This window comes from Chrysemys picta, chromosome 3 (genome assembly GCF_011386835.1).
Source record: "Chrysemys picta bellii isolate R12L10 chromosome 3, ASM1138683v2, whole genome shotgun sequence".
NCBI classification, from domain to species: domain Eukaryota; kingdom Metazoa; phylum Chordata; order Testudines; family Emydidae; genus Chrysemys; species Chrysemys picta.
In genome coordinates, this window is record NC_088793.1 from 24,850,402 (window position 1) to 24,869,535 (window position 19,134).

Here is a 19,134-nt window from a genome sequence, read left to right on the forward strand (position 1 = left end):
TACTAGTAGTCCTGACTCTGTGTTTGGGGGGGGCATGGAGAGGAATTCCCAAACAAATCGCTTACTGTTTTGGTGGTAATCTAAGGAAACTTTGTATTATGTCCTCATTTGTAGGAGGGAAAACTTCCCCTACAAGAAAGGGGATATTAGTCAAAAAAACAAAATGACCATGTAATAGAATTTACATTCTCCACAATCTCAACCTTCTGTATCTAGGAAAATGTGTGTAGCTTTCCAGTAAGCTGAAATGTAGAATAAGGGGATATTCTTCCTGTGCTGCCCTCACTTAAATTCCTCATGTCTGCTTTGAGTTCATGGTCTCGCTCTTCCTCCCCTACCCTCTCCTTCTCTGATACAAAGGATACAAAGTTTGAGATGCTCGGTCACATTCAAGATTGCACAGCTTTGCCTTTGCCTCCAGCTTGGCTCTCGTTGCCTCCCGTTCCTCCTAATTTATACCTGTGCTCCCCCAAGTAGGGCTAGATCTTTTAATTGCACCTAGTCCTCTTAGGTCCTCCTCAGGCCATTATAACTAATCATGTATACAAAATTCCAAAAGGGAAACTGGTGGTACTGAGGGCACTGTCATGTTCCAAGTTTATATTAGAACTGATACAGCAAGCATGCCAGCAAATGTCCAGTTTTGAGCCTTCATATCAACATCTTGTATCTGTCCCAACTCTGCCAAGGTAGTAGCAGATACAGGACACCTATTTTTTCCTAGTTATATTTCTGTGCCCCTCTGGATTTTGTGACCATAAATATCCCCCAGGCTAACTAATGAACAACTTTGTTTCAATTCACCTTGCACCTTTTCCCTTTGGAGAAGGTGATGGGGTATCAAATGATTTCTGATGGAAGTATCTTTCTGTTGGTTATATATAAAGATCTATTAAACATTTAACAATCGTGCGGAGAGGAAAGTGAAGGGTCCAGTTCTGGGATATAGCAAGAAACAGTTAACTTGAATAAACGTCCTCAAAATCCTGATTGGTGGGGTTTGGTTTTTTGAGGATGGAGCAGGCAGGAGAGCAAAAGCAACAAATCTAAGGCTTGTATGTTAACTAATAACTTACAAGGATAAACCAGGCTTTCTGTTAACCAAAGTTTCTGGAATGGAACCCAAATGAAAACACTTACTGTGGACATTCACAGTTCAACAGAATTCACAACTGCTTTTTGTAAGGTCTAATCTGAAATCCCTCCCCAACCTAGGAAAGTGCATGGGACTCAATTCATCCATTTTAGCAGGATGCAGTACTGGGGCTTGAACCAGGAGTTCCAGGGAATCTAGATATTTCTCTTATAAGGATAAGATCACTAAATCAACAGCTTCACCCCAAGTAGTAGGTCCTTCAGAAACCAGACAATATCTGTCTGTGAGGTAATATTGTACAAAAGAACATGGCTTTAGCTTATGAATAAGATTTATTGCAAATAGCTAATGTGGTGTTCAGGGTTACTAGTAGACTTGCAGCTTGCACCTTTAACTTCCTGTTAAAATAGACCTGACTGTGTGCTGATGATCAGCACCTGTAGCTTCCATTGAAGTCAAGCACTCAACTCAGCACTTCACAGGACCAGACTCTACCTCTGTTAAGAAAAGCAGGTGCAGAGGTAAACTGGGTACCTCAGAGGTGTTGCAGACCTTAATTGTTTGTAAAGTGTTTTGAGATCTCCAGATAGGCAGTAGTTGTTCTTCAAACCTTTTATCCAGCTGATCTAGAAAGGACTTTTTTATTTGAAAAATGCAGTTGAGTGTAAATTGAGCTTGATAGAACTCTAGCTGCTAACTGTCTTTAATTAACCACTAGATGTGTGCAAAAAGTTGCAAGTGTATTGGTACAATTTGGGAGCTTGTACTAGAACTATTATGTGTAACTTAAAAGCAATTGTTTTTTATTGTGCTTAGCTTGTTTTAATTTGCATGTCTTATGACACAACGGTTGCTTTGGTATTATTGACCACATGTCAAAGACCTCCAGGAATGCATTGGTCTTGGTAATAAAACTAGTGTCCCATGCAGGGGTGCTAGGATATGGTCACTGCAACAATGCTATATAAGAATAATTTTAAAAGAAATCAGCTGTATTTCAGTATGTACTATAAGCTGTACAGTATGTGCTGGTTTCAGTAACTTTTTATTCCCTATTTAAATACAGGAAACACAAACCTCCATCTTGTAATTTGGTATATTATATATCCAATGCATCACTGAGCCATTTCGTGGTTTTATGTGGAGTGAAAATTAATACCATAGGCATTAGTCCATTAAATGGGACTGTAGTAAAAGTTACAGTATCTAAAAGTAAAATTAAGATCAGCACACCATTGCAAGGAAAAAAAAAAACTTCCATCTGTTTCAGACAGTATTTATATTAAGAACTGATGTGGCTGACTAAATGTTTTTTCATGCTCATTTTTATTAAAGTCAGTGAAACACTCCTTGATTCAGTCAGGGAAGAAGATATGAATCTTATTTAGCAGTGTATTGATTTGCAGAATGGATCCTTAATATCAACAAACCATTTTAATTGCCATATTTAAAACAATAATTCAGTGTCTACATGTGCGGTAGCACTGACTTCATTGGGGCAACATGTGAGAGTCAGGATTGCAGAATAAGATGCATGGACTAAGGATTTAGGACTTCTTTTAAAATGGAATTTATGAATTTGACTCAAAGCACAATCTGTAAAATTATTTTTAAAATGCCTGTCTTAAAGGAATAGTTGATTTTTGTTTTGAAATTAAAGATTTTCCCCTACTTTTTATAGCAATAAAACATACATCTAAAAATGTAAAGTCAATAATTGGAGTGCTGTTGAAACACTAACCATAGCGGCAACATGACACTGCTGTTCAGGTCTGATATGTTTCAATGACTAAGTATTTATCCATTGTGGAATAGACATTAGACCAGACAGGGGGAAAGAAAATAATGACTCTGTAAGCCAGTGGTAGGGCATCCACGTGGGAGAACTGGAGTCCAGTGCCCATGCTTCAATAACTCTTTAGTTGGTTCATACTAGAACAGCTTCAACAGAAGATTGAGGAAGCAGCCAGAGCAGAATACCCCAGAGCTCTGTGCTTAGGGCAATCTCCTGAGACATGGGAGTTCCCCTGTTGGAATTTTAATAATATTTGAAATTAATAATGGGGGAAACCACCAAACACTAGTTTAACCATAACTTCCTTTATTGAATCCAAAGGCCAACTGGTACTTTCACAATTGCTCTAAACATGCCTAAATAATAAGCAGTTTGCTGCATCCAAACAGTAACACAGCATTTGATCAAGACCCTTACAAAGGGCTATTCCCAGGGGTGCTTAGACCCATATTGGTCAGCTCCAATGTGGTCAGCCAGGTATTAGCAACGAACCCTTTAAGAGTTTGCCTGTTTGTTAAAGGGTATAAAAAAGTAATGTCTCTGCCAATTACTAACTTTAGCTAAAAAACAATTTGAGACAGTTCATCCTTAATCCAGATAAGATTTATAACCTCCTTCTCCCCAAGGCCTTTTCACACCCTCTTTCTTTGTGCTCAACAGTCTTTTCCATTGCACCTAGGCTTTAACACTGATGGATGAGTTGGGAAGCCTCATGCTGGCTCATTTTAAGACAGATTCTGTGTCTTATTTAAACCCATCTGCAGTCACCCCTATCAGTCAGAAGCCTTCTTTTTAGAACCTTTCCCTTCTCTTATTCTTTGCACCAGACATCCTCCCTCCTTCATTCCTTCTGGCCCTATAACTTACTATTTTCAAGAGACCTTTCCCTTCTATTTCCTTATCAGGGCCTTTCTTTACAACACATCTATTTTCTTAATTCCATATTTATCCTACTTTCCTTATTCATATCCTTTCTCTTCCTCTGGCAGAAACTGAGGAATTGAACCTGGGTCTCCCACATCCCATACAAGTGCACTAACCACTGTGCTGAAAGGTACAGGGTAGGTAGGGGGTACTTTCTCTTCCTGGGGTCAGATTATGAATGGGAGCCAGTAGGTGGCCTCTGAGCACACCTACCAAATCAGGTCCTGCATGAGACTCAAGCACAGTGGTTCTCAAACTTTTGTACTAGTGACCCCTTTCACGTAGCAAGCCTCTGAGTGTGGACCCCCCCCCCCCCCTTATAAATTAAAAACAGATCTTTATATATTTAACACCATTCTAAATGCTGGAGGAAAAGCAGGATTTGGGGTGGAGGCTGACAGCTCAGGACCCCCCCCCCATAACCTTGAGAACCCCTGCTCAAGCAGACGAGTGCCTATCTTCTCCTGGTTTGTGAATCACTGGGGCTTAGGCAAGAGAGCGGTGTCCAGATGTCTATAGGGAGGAAGCAGTGCACATGCCCAGAGGCAGAAACTTAAGTGCCTAGGGAGCTTTTATCTTGAAAATGTAGGCGCTAAGTGAATTTAGGTGCTTACCAGGTTTGGCAGGAGCTTTGTGGAACACAATGGAGCCAAAATGGGGACTTGGACACCTAAGTATGAGGTTTAGATGTCTAAGTACCTTTTATGGATCTGGGCCCAGGTGTACAATGAAGTGAGACTATCGCTCAGTGCAGAGTCTTACATCTAATATTTAACTTTGCTTACATCCCTGTGTAGCCTCCATTTACACATACTGTATATTTATAGGATCAGAAGTATGTCCTTGTATTCATCTATATTTAAATTGTATACACTTATAACAAGTTATTAATATTTCCTTTTAACATACAGATGCTTACATTTAAGGAAAACACCTCGGCATTGTTTTCTAACCACCAAATATACCAATGTTACAATATAAGAAATAACACTTTTATTTAAAATTGAGTATTTCAGCATGTTCAACCAGAGAATGTAACTAACTGAACTTTCCTAACCTTAGAATTCTGAATAAAGATGGTGCCTCTTGCTATGGAATGAATAATTAATTATATATAATTTTATTTATAGAGGGAGCATATATAATTATTCATTCTCTCTCTCTCTCTCTCTCTCTCTCTCTACTTTAAACCTATTTTTGTGATTTTTAATTTTTGTATTCCTTTGACTAAAAAAAATCCAAAAGATGCACCAAGATTTGTGGTCTGTTATTGTCCAGGGTTTAAATTCTCAGTCATTTTTAGCTTTCTACACGACTTCTACCAAATTATAAATAATAGTTTAGCTTATTCCCATCCATGGAATTAAACACTGTTGAAAATCCCACAAGGCACCTATTTGCATCTTCAGATGCTTAAATACACAGGTGTGGGATTCCTCTGGTCCCTGGTTGTGCTCAACCCCCCCCCTTCAAACCCCTTTCACCAAGACCCCACTCCACTCCACCCAGTTCTGCACCCTCCCAGGAGCATGCCCTGTCCCTGCTTCTCCCCCTTCTCCCCTCAGCACCTCCTGCACACTACAAAACCTGCACACCGCAGCAGGTGGGAGGCACTGATTGATGGGGGCTGTCGATGACGGGAGGCACTGAGGGGAGCTGGGTACTAAGCACCCACTATTTTTTTTCTGTGGGTGCTTCAGCCCTGGAGCATCCACAGAGTCAGCACCTATGCTTAAATACTTTTAAAAATTTTGTCCTGTAGGTTGGATTCATAAAGACCTGGCCCTAAGTCTCAGATGGGTTCAAAAATGTCAACCTATGCCTATACAACACCAGCACCCATGGGAAATATAGGGTGTGGTCAAGGGAGGTGGCGAGGAGGCATGAACCAGGGAATCCCACTATCCTCACCTGGTGAGAGGAAACAGCATAACTGTGCTTCACTAGAGCCTCAAAAACAGGTCCTCCCACTCAGTATTGCCTCAAGTTTACATGCCTGGCTCTTGAGGCAGCTGGTTGTCATACAGGGCTCCCTGGGCACCAGCCACTTGAGATCAGGGACAGCCTGGGTGAGGATGAGATGGAGAGTGCAGTGTTAGCAGCATATGGGAGTTGCCTTCCTATTGCCTTGATGTGAACAACAGAGGGGTGATAACGGAGAGCCGTATGGGCTTCCCTAACATGTGTCTGTACATTAAGCATGGGTCTGTGGGACCCAGGCTTGTGGACTAGTGCATCCAAGGCTGTGTTAGAGGCTCCACACTGCACTGTGAGCCCAAGTTCCCAGGGGCCAGACCCAGCTCTCGCAGCCCTACTAACAAGCCCACGCTGCACTACACAGCGCTTCTGACTCAGATCCGCAGCTAGACCTGCGTCACCACCGCAAAATGGCAGGGCTTGGACCCAGTCCAGGCTCTGACCCACCCCCTCAGCTGGGTCCTGAGGGCCTGCTGACCCCAGCCACACGGATGGGTGTGTGAGCGGAAGGGGCCTGAGTCGGAGCCAGCTCAGCGCAGAGCTGGGGAGGGAGGCGCACCCCACATCCCACCGCCCTCGGGGATCTACAGGAAGGGCCAGCAGCTCCCAAGGGAGCGTCCCCCGCCGGCTGCTCTGGGCGGCCCCGGCCACAAACCGGGACGCGACAGCGCTGGAGGAGCCCCGACCCCGCTCACCACACCGGCGGGACGAGGGGGATCAGACTGGCCGGGAGGGACACAATGAAGGGGCAGAACTCGCAATTCGTCCCTCCGCCCCGGAAGTGAACGTGTTTACTTCCGGGGCGGGCTCCAGCGGCGGTTGCCAGGGAAGCCGGGTTGCTAGGGAGGCCGCGGTAACACGCTCCCCTTCCAGTCACACCCAGGCCGAGCCCCCCACCCCCGCGGGTTTCCGCTGCCCCCGCTTTCCCGCCCCTGGTCTCCGCAGGATGTTCATCTACCTGAGCAAAAAGGTGAGTGTCCCGGCGGCCTGTCCCAACCGGGGGCAGAGCCCCGCGTCCGCAGCACCGAGCTCGTCCTGCGGCCGGGGTCACGGGCCTAGCGGGAGCCTCCGCTCTGAGCTGCTCCGCGGGGTGCCGGGTCCTCTCCGCTACCCGCGGGCAGGGGGCTCTCCCCAGCGCTGCCGCCCTCTCCCGAAAGCAGCAGGGGGCCGGGAGAGCTGGGATCTGATCCGCTCTACCGCTGCCCTGGGTCCGGTCTCTTCCCTCCGGGCCCCAGCTGCAGAGTGCGGCTAAAGCTCCTGACCTGCCCGGGGCGCCGAGCGGGGGAGGGGGAGCCTCTTCCCTGCAGCCTCCCTGCAGCTGACCCTATCGAGCAGCGGGGACAGGCTGCTGGGCAGATTCGTACCGATCTTAAGGCCAGGAGGCCCATGAGACTGGCCTAGTCTGGCCTCCAGGCTGACATAAGGCAGAGACCTTCCCTCAGTAATTTCTGCAGCAAGCCTGCAGTCTAGAGCAAGGGCATGGCCCTGAGCACTGAAGAGATGTGGGGATTGGAGCCCCTAAATTGCCTTCCTTAGGCACCTTAGAGAGATCCCTGTAAGTCCAACATGAGCAAATCCCCAGTGTCCTTATCCGTTTCTCCCCCAGTGTTTGGCACCTTCCCTCACAATCGGAGCAGTTGACGTGAAAAATAAATAAGTGGACCCCTATGTTAGATGTTTTTAAGAAATGTCCTATTTTTATTGGTTATTATTGTTACACTTCCCCTCCCCTATATTTGATTCCCTTGGTTTGTTTATCTTTGTATAATTTTACATGAATGGCCTTTACTGTATTCTATCAACTTTTAATTGTAGTAATGTGCTTACAATTCTGATAAATTGCTGGCGCAATTTATATTATGATGCACAGTATCCCAAGTAAAAAGCAACAGAGGGTCCTGTGGCACCTATGAGACTACATGTGGCACCTATGAGAGGTGCCACAGGACCCTCTGTTGCTTTTTACAGATTCAGACTAACACGGCTACCCCTCTGATACTTTACACCAGTATCCCAAGTGTATTTGCTTAGTGTTTGTGATTAGGGTCTTTTCAAAATAAGACATTGTTATTATTAATCAATTTAAATGAAAAATATTTTTTTCTTACAGATTGCAATTCCTGGTAATGTTCGGCTGAGATGTATATCTTGGAACAAGGACCAAGGTTTCATAGCATGTGGTGGAGAAGATGGATTGTTGAAAGTTTTAAAATTAGAAACACAGACAGGTAAAGGAAATTTTGGAGCAAAATCCGCCAGGTCTCTGAACACTTAAAGTGGTGTTCTTCTTTGAAAGTGACTTTGAAATATGATACTGTGGGTAGGGCTGTCAAGCGCTTAAAAATTAATTGTGATTAATTCCATTGTTAATAATAGAATACCAATTATTTAAATATTTTTGGGTGTTTTCTAGATTTTCAAATATATTGATTTAAATTACAGCACAGAATACAAAGGCCAAGACTATAACAGGGTTCAAAAAAGAGCTAGATAAATTCATGGAGGATAGGTCCATCAATGGCTATTAGCCAGGATGGGCAGGGATGCTGTCCCTAGCCTGTTTGCTAGAAGCTGGGAATGGGCAACAGGGGGTGGATCACTTGATGATTACCTGTTCTGTTCATTCCCTATGGGGCACCTGGCATTGGCCACTGTCGGAAGACAGGCTACTGGGCTAGATGGACCTTTGGTCTGACCCCGTATGGCTGTTCTTATGTTTTTAAAGTGTACAGTGCTCACTTTATATTTATTTTTGATTACAAATATTTGCAATGTAAAAAAGAAACAAAATAAATAGTATTTCAATTAATCTAATACAATTACTGTAGTGCAATCGCTTTATTATGAAAGTTGAACTTACAAATGTAGAATTGCGTAAAAAATAATAATACCTGCACTCAAAAATAAAACAATATAAAACTTTAGTGCCTATAAGTTCACTCAGTCCTACTTCTTGTTCAGCCAATTGCTCAGACGAACAAGTTTGTTTACATTTGCGGGAGATAATGTTGCTTGCTTCTTGTTTACAATGTCACCTGAAAGTGAGAACAGGCATTCGCATGGCACTGTTGTAGCTAGCGTTGCAAGATATTTACATGCCAGATGCGCTAAAGATTCGTATGTCCCTTCATGCTTCAACCACCATTCCAGAGGACATGCGTCCATGCTGATGATGGATTCTGTTAGATAACAATCCAAAGCAGTGTGGAACGACACATCTTCTACTCCTGGGGGATTTCTGCGCCAAAAAATTAAAAATTCTGTGCACAATGTTTTAAAATTCTGCATATTTTATTTGTCAAAATAACACGATATAATCACACCAGTTTCAATTATTTTTAGTCATTTCTTTCAAAATACCTGTCAGCAAGTATGTCTGTAAGAATACAGACAACAAAAAAGATTCAGGAAATGTTTTTTGACAAATAGATTCCTTACTAGGCATATTAATACAGAACTCTGAGTAATAATTCATTTAAACTACAATACAGAACTGTATTTCCCGCACCCCTCAGAAGCAGGAGGAGCTGAGGGAGAGGGAAGTAGATTGCTGGGAAGGAGCTTAGGTGTGAACTTGGAAGGTTTTTGGGTATGGGTGCGAAAAGTATGGAACAGATTTTTTGGGGGGGGCAGGGAGGGATTGTTAGGGAGCTTCCCCTATGCAGACCCTGGCTGACCCCTAGCCTCTCCCATTCAGTCAGGCACATCTACCCATATCACTGTGTGTTCTAGCACCCCCTTGTGTCCTTGCACCCCGTCCATATGTCCTCCCACCCCCATTCAGACACCCACTCCCCTTATCCCCATGTGGCCCTGCACCCCTCCTCCTGTCCCCATGCGGCTCTATACCTCCTCTCCCAGCCCCATGTGTCTCAGTGCCCCCACCCAGCACACCCCTGTCTCTGTGTCCCTGTATCTCCGCCCCGTCTCCATGTGTCTCTATGCCCCCACCTAGCCACTCCCCTGTCCCTATGTAGCGCTGCACCCCTCCCCCATCACTATGTGGCCCTGCACCTCTTTCCCCCCCATGGCCCTGTGCCTCCACTCAAATTCGGCTGCTACTCCAGTCTGTCCTCCCCCACTAGCCCTTATGATCCCCCCCCAGCACCCCATGCTGTCTATCTCCCCATAGCCCCTGTGTCCTGACCTGACAGGTGCTGCAAAGAAGGCAGGCTCTTTCTCTCCCCATGCTGTCTGGGAGCTGCTGCTGTTCTTGTGCCACAGCGCAGTCTGGTGGGCAAAAGATAGAACTGCAGCAACATTTCGTCAAAAGCTTTTTTCTGCGCAAAAAGTTTAAAATATGTGTGGGTCATCAATTATGCACGTGCGCAGTAGTGCAGAATTCCCCCAGGAGTAATATTCATTTTCATCATCTGAGTTAGATGCCACCAGCAGGTTGATTTTCTTTTTTGGTGGTTCATATTTCCACATCGGAGTGTTGCTCTTTTAAGACTTCTGAAAGCATGTTCCACATCTTGTTCCTCTCAGATTTTTGGAAGGCACTTCAGATTCTTTAACCTTGGGTTGAGTGCTGTAGCTATCTTTAGAAATTTCACATCGCTACCTTCTTTGCATTTTGTCAAACCTGCATGCAGTGAAAGTGTTCTTAAAATGAACAACATGTGCTGGATCATCATCCGAGTCTGCTATAACATGAAATATATGGTGGAATGTGGGTAAAACACAGAGCAGGAGACATACAATTCTCCCCCAAGGAGTTCAGTCACAAATTTAATTAACACATTATTTTTTTAAATGAGCATCATCAGCATGGAAGCATATCCTCTGGAATGGTGGTCGAAGCATGAAGGGACATATGAATGTTTAGCATATCTGGCACATAAATTCCTTGCAATGACAGCTACAAAAGTGCTATGTGAACGCCTATTCCAACTTTCAGGTGGAGATTGTAAATAAGAAGTGGGCAGCAGTATCTCCCGTAAATGTAAACAAATTTGTTTGTCTTAGCGATTGGCTGAAAAAAAAGTAGAACTGAGTGGACTTGTTGGTTCTAAATTTTTACATTGTCTTGTTTTTGAGTGTAGTCATGTAACAAAACAAAAAAATCTACATTTGTAAGTTGCAGTTTCATGATGAAGACATTGCACTACAGTACTTGTATGAGGTGAATGAGAAATACTATTTCCTTTGTTTATCATTTTTATGGTGCAAATATTTGTAATAAAAATATAAAGTGAGCACTGTACACTTTGTATTCTGTGTTATAATAGAAATCAATATATTTGAAAATATAGAAAAACATCCACAAATATTTAATACATTTCAATTGGTTTTCTATTATTGTTTAACAGTTCAATTAAAACTACAATTAATCGTGATTAATTTTTTAAAGTTAATAGTGTGAGTTAACTGCGATTAATTGACAACCCTAAGTGTGGATTTCCATAAACACTCTGAAAACACACACACACACACACACATATCAGATTTATAGAGTAAAAGGATGCCGTTTTTACAGTCATATTAGTTAATGTCATTGTCACCTAAAATCATACTTTAAAAAGTGCAATCTAATTTATTTCCATCATATGCCTATCTCAGTGCAGTTCTGTCTGATCACTATCTGTTATCTAGATCAAAATTCCTTGGAACAGAGACTGTGGGTGGAATTTTCAAAAATACTTAAGTCCCAGATCCATAAAGTTAATTAGGTGCCTAAGTCCCATTTTTAGGCATCACTGTGATCCACCAAACCTCCACTCGGCTACCGCTTAACCTTGTAGGGATAACCTCACTTCACACCTAAATATCTCCTGTAAAAGTTCCCTTAGCACCTAAGGATCTGGTCTTCACTACAGGGAGATCAACGCTGCTGCAATTGATGCAGCAGGGGTCGATTTAGTGGATCTAGTGAAGACCTGCTAAATCAACGATGAGAAGAGTAAGGGAAGTCGACCGGAGAGCGCCTCCCGTTGATGCAGTGCAGTGAAGACACCGTGATAAGTCGACCTAAGCTATGTCGACTCCAGCTATGTTATTCATGTAGCTGGAGTAGCGTAACTAAGGTTGACTTACCCCAGTAGTGAAGACAAGCCCAAAGTTTCAGCCTCTGAGCATGGGCACTGCACCCTCACTCTTGGTGTCTGCACCCTATGTCCCCCTAGACCCCAGTATGATCTACTAACTGGGGGAAGGTAGGCGGAGGAGTGATCTGATCCAGTAAGTATACTCAGAGGCTCCCTAGTTCTGCAAAGCAGCCAGTTGGGAGAAGGTGTCCTTCCCTTATAACCTTTAGCCCAGTGGTTACTGTATTTCCCCAAGATATAGGAAATCCCCAGTTCAATTCACCCCTCTGATGAGAAGAGATTTGAACAAGGTTCTCCCACCTCTCAGATGAGTGCCCTAGCCACTGGACTATGAGATATTCTATTGTGGGTCTCTCTCCAGTTGAAGTTGTTCCACTTTAATTAAATAATTGAATAATTAAATATTAATTAGGCCAGAGAGGATGACAACCACTCTATATAGTCCAGTGGTTAGGGCTAACGGTTGTAAAGGAGGCTCTCCTCTCGCCCCTGCCCCCAGCTGTTTTGTGTGGATTTTAATGCCTGCCTAACTCTGTCTTGCAAGAAGTGACTTAGGTGCCTAAACTATCTGATTCTAGGAGAGGGTTTCTCAGTCATGAATCACAAGAGGAGATAGGTGCCTCCTTCAGCTCTGATTGAGGCACCAACATACAAAAGAGGGATGGGGCTTGGAATTCAGCCCTCTCATTGGCATCTCTCATTGACTAACTTCTGTCTTCCGGTGTCCGTGCCTTGTCGTGGCGGGACAGCTTGCATGCTCCAACGATCCCGAGAGTCTGTGTCTGTGGGGGCTTTTTGCTCCTGGTAGGTTCAACCATGCTGGATTGGTCCATGGGGGAGGGGGTCTGACAAAACAGACACCCTGGTTCTCCAGGTTGGGGGTTAGGCACAGGGCTAACAACCCTGTCCTGTAAAAAACAAAATATGTTATGGAAACAGCGACGGAGAGATCGACCATTACTCTGTGTGATGGTTTTCAGGAGTCAATGACCTGTATGACTGCCAGTGGTGGAAGCCGAAAGGAAGGCATGAAGGCTGAAGTGCTGAACACCAAGACAAAAACCAAACTTGTTTTTTGGAACATACGAACAATGCACGAAACAGGGAAGCTAGCTCAGGTCACAGCAGAGATGAGACTCTATAGCTTACACATCCTGGGTGTCAGCGAGAGCAGATGGATGGGATCAGGAAGATTAACAGCCTCGGGAGAAATTTTGCTGTATTCTGGACGGGATGATGAACAACATCCTTTTGAAGGGAGTGGAGCATTCCCTGCTTGAATGGAAGTCCATTACCAGCAGACTTATGAGAGCCAGACTGAAAGGGAAACACAATAATATCACCTTGATTCAGAGCTACGCTGCGACAAATGACAGTGATGAAGAAGTAAAGGACAAATTCTACCTTCCACTGCAGGAGGAGTTAGAGAGAGTACCACGCCACAACCTAACTATCATCATGGAAGACCTGAATGCAATGGTTGGTAAGGACAACACAAACAACGACAGAGCAATGGGAAGACATGGGTGTGGCACCATGAATGAAAATGGAGAGAGCTTGTTGATTTCTGCAATATGAATGACCTAGTCATTGGCGGAACCCTATTTCAACATTGTGAAATTCACAAGCTGACATCGTGTTCTCCAAATGGCAGAGATAAGAACCAGATTGACCATATGATGATCAATGGCAAATGGCGACGTTCACTGACTCATGTGAAAGTGAGAAGGGGTGCAGATGTTGGCAGCGACCGCCACCTTGTGACAGCCTCCATCATGCTAAAACTGAAAAGTGTGGTTCCACCAAACAAGGGACATAGACGTTATGACATTGACAAGCTAAAGTCCCCTGAAATACAGAAAGCCTTTGTTCTGCAGTTAAAGAACAGGTTTCAGGCACTTGCAGACCTTGATGAAGATAAGGGGAATGCAGATGAGGGACAGAGTAACAACAATTTATTAACAGAGCAGTGAAACCTGTCTAGGCTACAGGCAGAAGAGAAGAAAGGATTGGATTACACCCAGCACATGGAACACAATAGATACCAGACAAACCCTAAAGAAAAAAGTTTGACACAAAATCCCAGAAGCTAAAGGACAGATACCATGAGCAGTATAGCAAGGCACACCAGGAGGTCAAATGCCTTGTGAGAGTGAACAAACGACATTATATTGATAAATCTGGCAACACAAGCAGAGGATGCAGCTGCTCGTGGTGAACAAGGGACCAGCTACAAAATGACGCGGCTTATCAGTGGTAAACAGCAGACACCAACAAACACTCTCAGCAGGGACAAACAAGGCCACCTACTAACAACAGAAAAAGAACTAGAAATGCACTGGACAGAGCATTTCAAAGAATTGCTGAACAGGGAGCCACCTAAAGAAGAAGCAAACATCCAGGAGGCAGAAGAAGATCTTGATATCAGCGGGGACACCCCAACTAAGGAAGAGATCATTCAAGCCATCAAATCCTTAAAAAAATGGAAAAGCTCCTGGCAAGGATAATTTTAATGCAGAATTGTTCAATTCAATTCCTGAGTTAGCAGCATCTAACCTGGCCCCTCTATTTACATCAGTCTGGAAAAAGGGAAAAAGTGACAGATGAGTGGACCAATGGGGTTATAGTGAAGATACCAAAGAAAGGAACTCTCAGTGATTGTAATAACTGGGTGGTATCACACTTTTATCTGTGCCAAGCAAAGTATTGTGTAAGGTCATAGTCCAGCATATATCAGAGGGAGTTGATAGCGCTCTCAGAAAAGAGCAAGCCATTTTTCGGAAAGGCTACGAAACATAATAGAACAATGTTTAGAATGGCAACGGCAACTCTACATAAACTTCATAGATTTTGAGAAAGCTTTTGATAGCATTCACAAGACCAGCCTATGGCACATTCTGCGAGCATATGGAATCCCTCTCCATATAATCAACATCATCAAAAACTTTTATTTCAACTTTACATGCAGTGTTGATCACAGTGAGCTCAGTTTTGAAGTCAAAACAGGAGTACATCAGGGGTATGTCATGTCTGCAGTCCTCTTCAATGTTGCCATCAACTGGGTAATGCAGCGTACAACAGAAGACATGCCAAGAGGCATTAAATAGACACCCTTCTCATCCCTTGAAGATCTGGACTTCGCAGATGATCTCTTTCTTCTATCACATACCCAACACCGTGTACAAGAAAAAACAATTCGACTCAATGCATTCAGCCAGCAAATTGGACTGAAAATCAGCAGCAATAAGACATATATCATGACCTTTAATATTGTCTCACCATCACCAGTACAGATAGAGGATTATGTTCTCACCAATGTAGAAACATTCACATACTTTGGCAGCACCATCAGCCAGGACGGTGGAACAAGCCAGGACATCCAGAACAAAATCAATAAAGCCAGTAACGCCTTCAGGAGCTTAAATACAGCCTGAATACATCAAAATACAACACCAAAAACAAACTCAAGATTTATCAGAGCTGCATACTTTCAACATTACTTCATAGTGCAGAATGCTGGGGAATGAGAAAGTATGACATGTCCAAACTGTCTTCATTCCATATAGCCTGCCTCAGAAAAATCCTCAGTCTCTTTTGGCCCAGAACAATGTCAAACCAAGATCTATTGATGCAGTGCAGCCAAGAAGATATGAGCACCATCATTGCCAGGAGGCCTTGGAGATGGATTGGCCATGTGCTTCGGATGGAAACTGATTCCATCACCAGAGTAGCAATAAGATGGACATCTGAAGGCAAGCGAAAATGAGGCCATCCGAAAACAACATAGCAAAGAGCTGTGGAAGCCGAGCAGAAAAACCTGGGGCACAGCTGGGGAACCATTGAAAGACTTGCCAAAAACAGACAAGAGTGGATGAGCTTTGTTGCTGCCCTAAATGCCAGAGGCATAATGGGAACATCATGATGATGATGATTGACTAACTTAGGTGCCCCTCCCTCCCCAGTGTGCTGGCTTTTGTGGATTGTATTCTAAGGCACCTGTTTCTATCCATTCATTGTATAGGGAGTCTAGGCACCTAACTCAGGCTTTGTGGATCCCATTCTTGTTCCAGTGATTTTTTCTAGGTCCCTAAAAGTTAGGCATTGGGATGCTCAGCCTTGCAATGTCTAAGCCCCTTTGTGGATCCAGGCCCATCGATGCTGGAACTAAGGGTGATGGTGGTGCTACTGCACCCTCTGACTTCATAGAATATCAGGGTTGGAAGGGACCTCAGGAGGTCATCTAGTCCAACCCTCTGCTCAAAGCAGGACCAATCCCCAACTAAATCATCCCAGCCAGGGCTTTGTCAAGCCTGACCTTAAAAACCTCTAAGGAAGGAGATTCCACCACCTCCCTAGATAACCCATTCCAGTGCTTCACCACCCTCCTAGTGAAAACGTTTTTCCTAATATCCAATCTAAACCTCACCCACTGCAACTTGAGACCATTACTCCTCGTTCTGTCATCTGGTACCACTGAGAACAGTCTAGATCCATCCTCTTTGGAACCCCCTTTCAGGTAGTTGAAAGCAGCTATCAAATCCCCCCCCCCCCATTCTTCCTTCTGCAGACTAAATAATCCCAGTTCCCTCAGCCTCTCCTCATAAATCATGTGCTCCAGCCCCCTAATCATTTTTGTTGCCCTCCACTGGACTCTTTCCAAATTTTCCACATTCTTCTTGTAGTGTGGGGCCCCAAACTGGATACAGTACTCCAGATGAGGCCTCACCAATGTCGAATAGAGGGGAATGATCACGTCCCTTGATCTGCTGGCATTGCTCCTACTTATACAGCCCAAAATGCCGTTAGTCTTCTTGGCAACAAGGGCACACTGTTGATTCATATCCAGCTTCTCGTCCACTGTAACTCCTAGGTCCTTTTCTGCAGAACGGCTGCCTAGCCACTCGGTTTCATAGTCTGTAACAGTGAATGGGATTCTTCTATCCTAAGTGCAGGACTCTTCATTTGTCCTTGTTGAACCTCATCAGATTTCTTTTGGCCCAATCCTCTAATTTGTCTAGGTCCCTCTGTATCCTATCCCTACCTTCCAGCATATCTACCACTCCTCCCAGGTTAGTGTAATCTGCAAACTTGCTGAGGGTGCAATCCACGCCATCCTCCAGATCGTTAATGAAGATATTGAACAAAACCGGTCCCAGGACCGACCCTTGGGGCACTCCGCTTGATACCGGCTACCAACTAGACATGGAGCCATTGATCGCTACCCATTGAGCCCGACAAAATAGCCAGCTTTCTATCCACCTTATAGTCCATTCATCCAGCCAATACTTCTTTAACTTGCTGGCAAGAATACTTTGGAAGACCGTATCAAAAGCTTTGCTAAAGTCAAGGAATAACACGTCCATTGCTTTCCCCTCATCCAGCTCATCTCGTCATAAAAGGCAGTTAGGTTAGTCAGGCATGACTTGCCCTCGGTGAATCCATGCTGACTGTTCCTGATCAGTTTTCTCTCCTCTGAGTGCTTCAGAATTGATTCCTTGAGGACCTGCTCCATGATTTTTCCAGGGACTGAGGTGAGGCTGACTGGCCTGTAGTTCTCCGGATCCTCCTTCTTCCCTTTTTTAAAGATGGGCACTACATTAGCCTTTTTCCAGTCATCCAGGACCTCCCCCGATCACCATGAGCGTTCTTGAGGTAGTTTCCATTATATACAGCATTTACAATTTGGTTCAATGGCTCTCAGCAGCCCCACTATAAAAATTTGTTCCAGCACCACTGTTCAGGCCTAAGTAATGTGAGAGAAATCTGTTAAACAGTTTGAGAGTTCATTTTAAAATAAATGTTAGTCAAATTTTTATTTATTTGTTAAGTGCCAAGTCCCAATCTTTGTCAATGAGATTTTGCTCCTAATCCACTTAAGTACTTTTAAAAATCCTACCCTATGTCTATTTATGTTATGTACCCGTGCAGTTCTGAGCACATGGTTGGTGCTTAACAAATAAATAATAATCTGACTAGTACATTTATTTTGAAATGAATTATCAAACTGTTAGGTAGATTTCTCTCAGATATGAACTCAATCCAAGTAGCTCACTCTTTTTAAACTGAATGAATATTGACTGCTGGCCAGCATGTTGCTATTTAAATAGAACTGTAGCTTGAGGAGTAAAGGTTATGCATATATATTTGTAAGTCATATATGCAATTTATGTTGCTCTGGTTATTGTTAATCATTCTTCTGTTATACAGTGGAGCCTAGAGAGCAGGCTAAGTGCATTTTACAAGTTAAGATAAGTAAATTTTAGGAAAAGGAAATAATAAGGCTTTTTCAAGTTCTTGTGCTTTTTCAAATGGAAAATAAACAAAGAGAGTTGGCTTTGGTTTCTCTTCAAGCCTCTGGATCTTGATGAGAGTCTGAGCTTGGGGAGCAGTTGGGGCGAGCGCAGATGCAGCTAACAAACAGTGAGATGTAGATAGAGAATGGTCCACATCTTGCAATACTTTCTTCTGAGAGTAGTTTTATTGAAGTCAATGGGATTGGCCACATGAGTTAGGATTGCAAGATCTGATTCCAAATGTACTGGTCAATGTATTTCATTTATTACAAACAGTTTTTATTATTTTATTTTATTTTTGTTTAGATGAAGCTAAATTAAAGGGACTTGCAGCTCCTAGCAATCTGTCAATGAATCAGACCCTTGAAGGTCACAGTGGTAAGAGTTACATTATGCTACTCTGTCATCTATTTAAAACTTAAAAATCTAAAGGTTGGAGTAAAAATACAAGCTGTTAATAGTCTGTTATAAAATTGATAAAATCATTTTGTTGTTATGCCATTTCCTATTATAAGACTGGAATAGAGATTACCAATATAAATATCAGTCATGTAATGGCTTGGCCATCTACTATTACTAATTAATCCAAGGAAATAAGTATTTAAATGGGCTCCTATCACCGCCATGGCAGTTTTCAGTTTACATATATGTACATCATACAAATAGGGTTTGTAGTTGTTGTAGGACAGGAGTGAAGAAGGGTAGAATGGCAAAATTTCAGTGCCAAGAGAATGAGCATAAGAAAATTGGAAGCATAAGAGAATACTCTTTGAACTGTTCCATTAGAAAGGGTCATGGGCCATGAAAGGTGGAATTTGAAGAGAGTCATGGGGTCTACTAGGTACACTTAAGAAAAAGAGAGGCTGTTTTAGGTTATTAAGATAACATCAGAGAACAGTCTTTTGCTCATTGTGAATATTTGGAAGTGAGGCCTGTTGGATGTTTGGTATTTGAGGTCAATCAAGCACCTACATTTATGAGAGTAGGAGCAATTGTGAGATT

The 19,134-nt window shown here is 43.3% G+C and overlaps 1 protein-coding gene and 1 long non-coding RNA gene across 11 annotated transcripts in view; one reads left to right on the forward strand and one right to left on the reverse strand.

The window, feature by feature from the left end:
* Nucleotides 1–2,515: 2,515 nt before the first annotated feature.
* On the reverse strand, nt 2,516–6,575 carry LOC101943671 (uncharacterized). Its single transcript, XR_256003.4, has 3 exons — nt 6,488–6,575; nt 5,727–5,880; nt 2,516–3,123 (listed from the first exon to the last, which is right to left on the reverse strand). It is a non-coding gene; the product is annotated as an uncharacterized LOC101943671 (long non-coding RNA).
* The window catches only part of WDR35 (WD repeat domain 35), a 79,062-nt gene continuing 66,091 nt past the window's right edge, over nt 6,164–19,134 (forward strand). For 5 of the 10 annotated variants that reach the window (XM_042848689.2, XM_005297315.5, XM_065587633.1 and 2 more), the window contains exons 1-3: nt 6,169–6,762; nt 7,903–8,020; nt 18,439–18,510. In XM_042848689.2, the coding sequence (XP_042704623.1) occupies nt 6,739–6,762; nt 7,903–8,020; nt 18,439–18,510 (214 nt within the window). In that variant the 5' untranslated portion in view covers nt 6,169–6,738. Of the gene's footprint in view, nt 6,763–7,902; nt 8,021–18,438; nt 18,511–19,134 lie in introns of all 10 variants that reach the window. The other 5 variants (XM_065587630.1, XM_042848690.2, XM_065587634.1 and 2 more) reach the window with 2 other exon arrangements.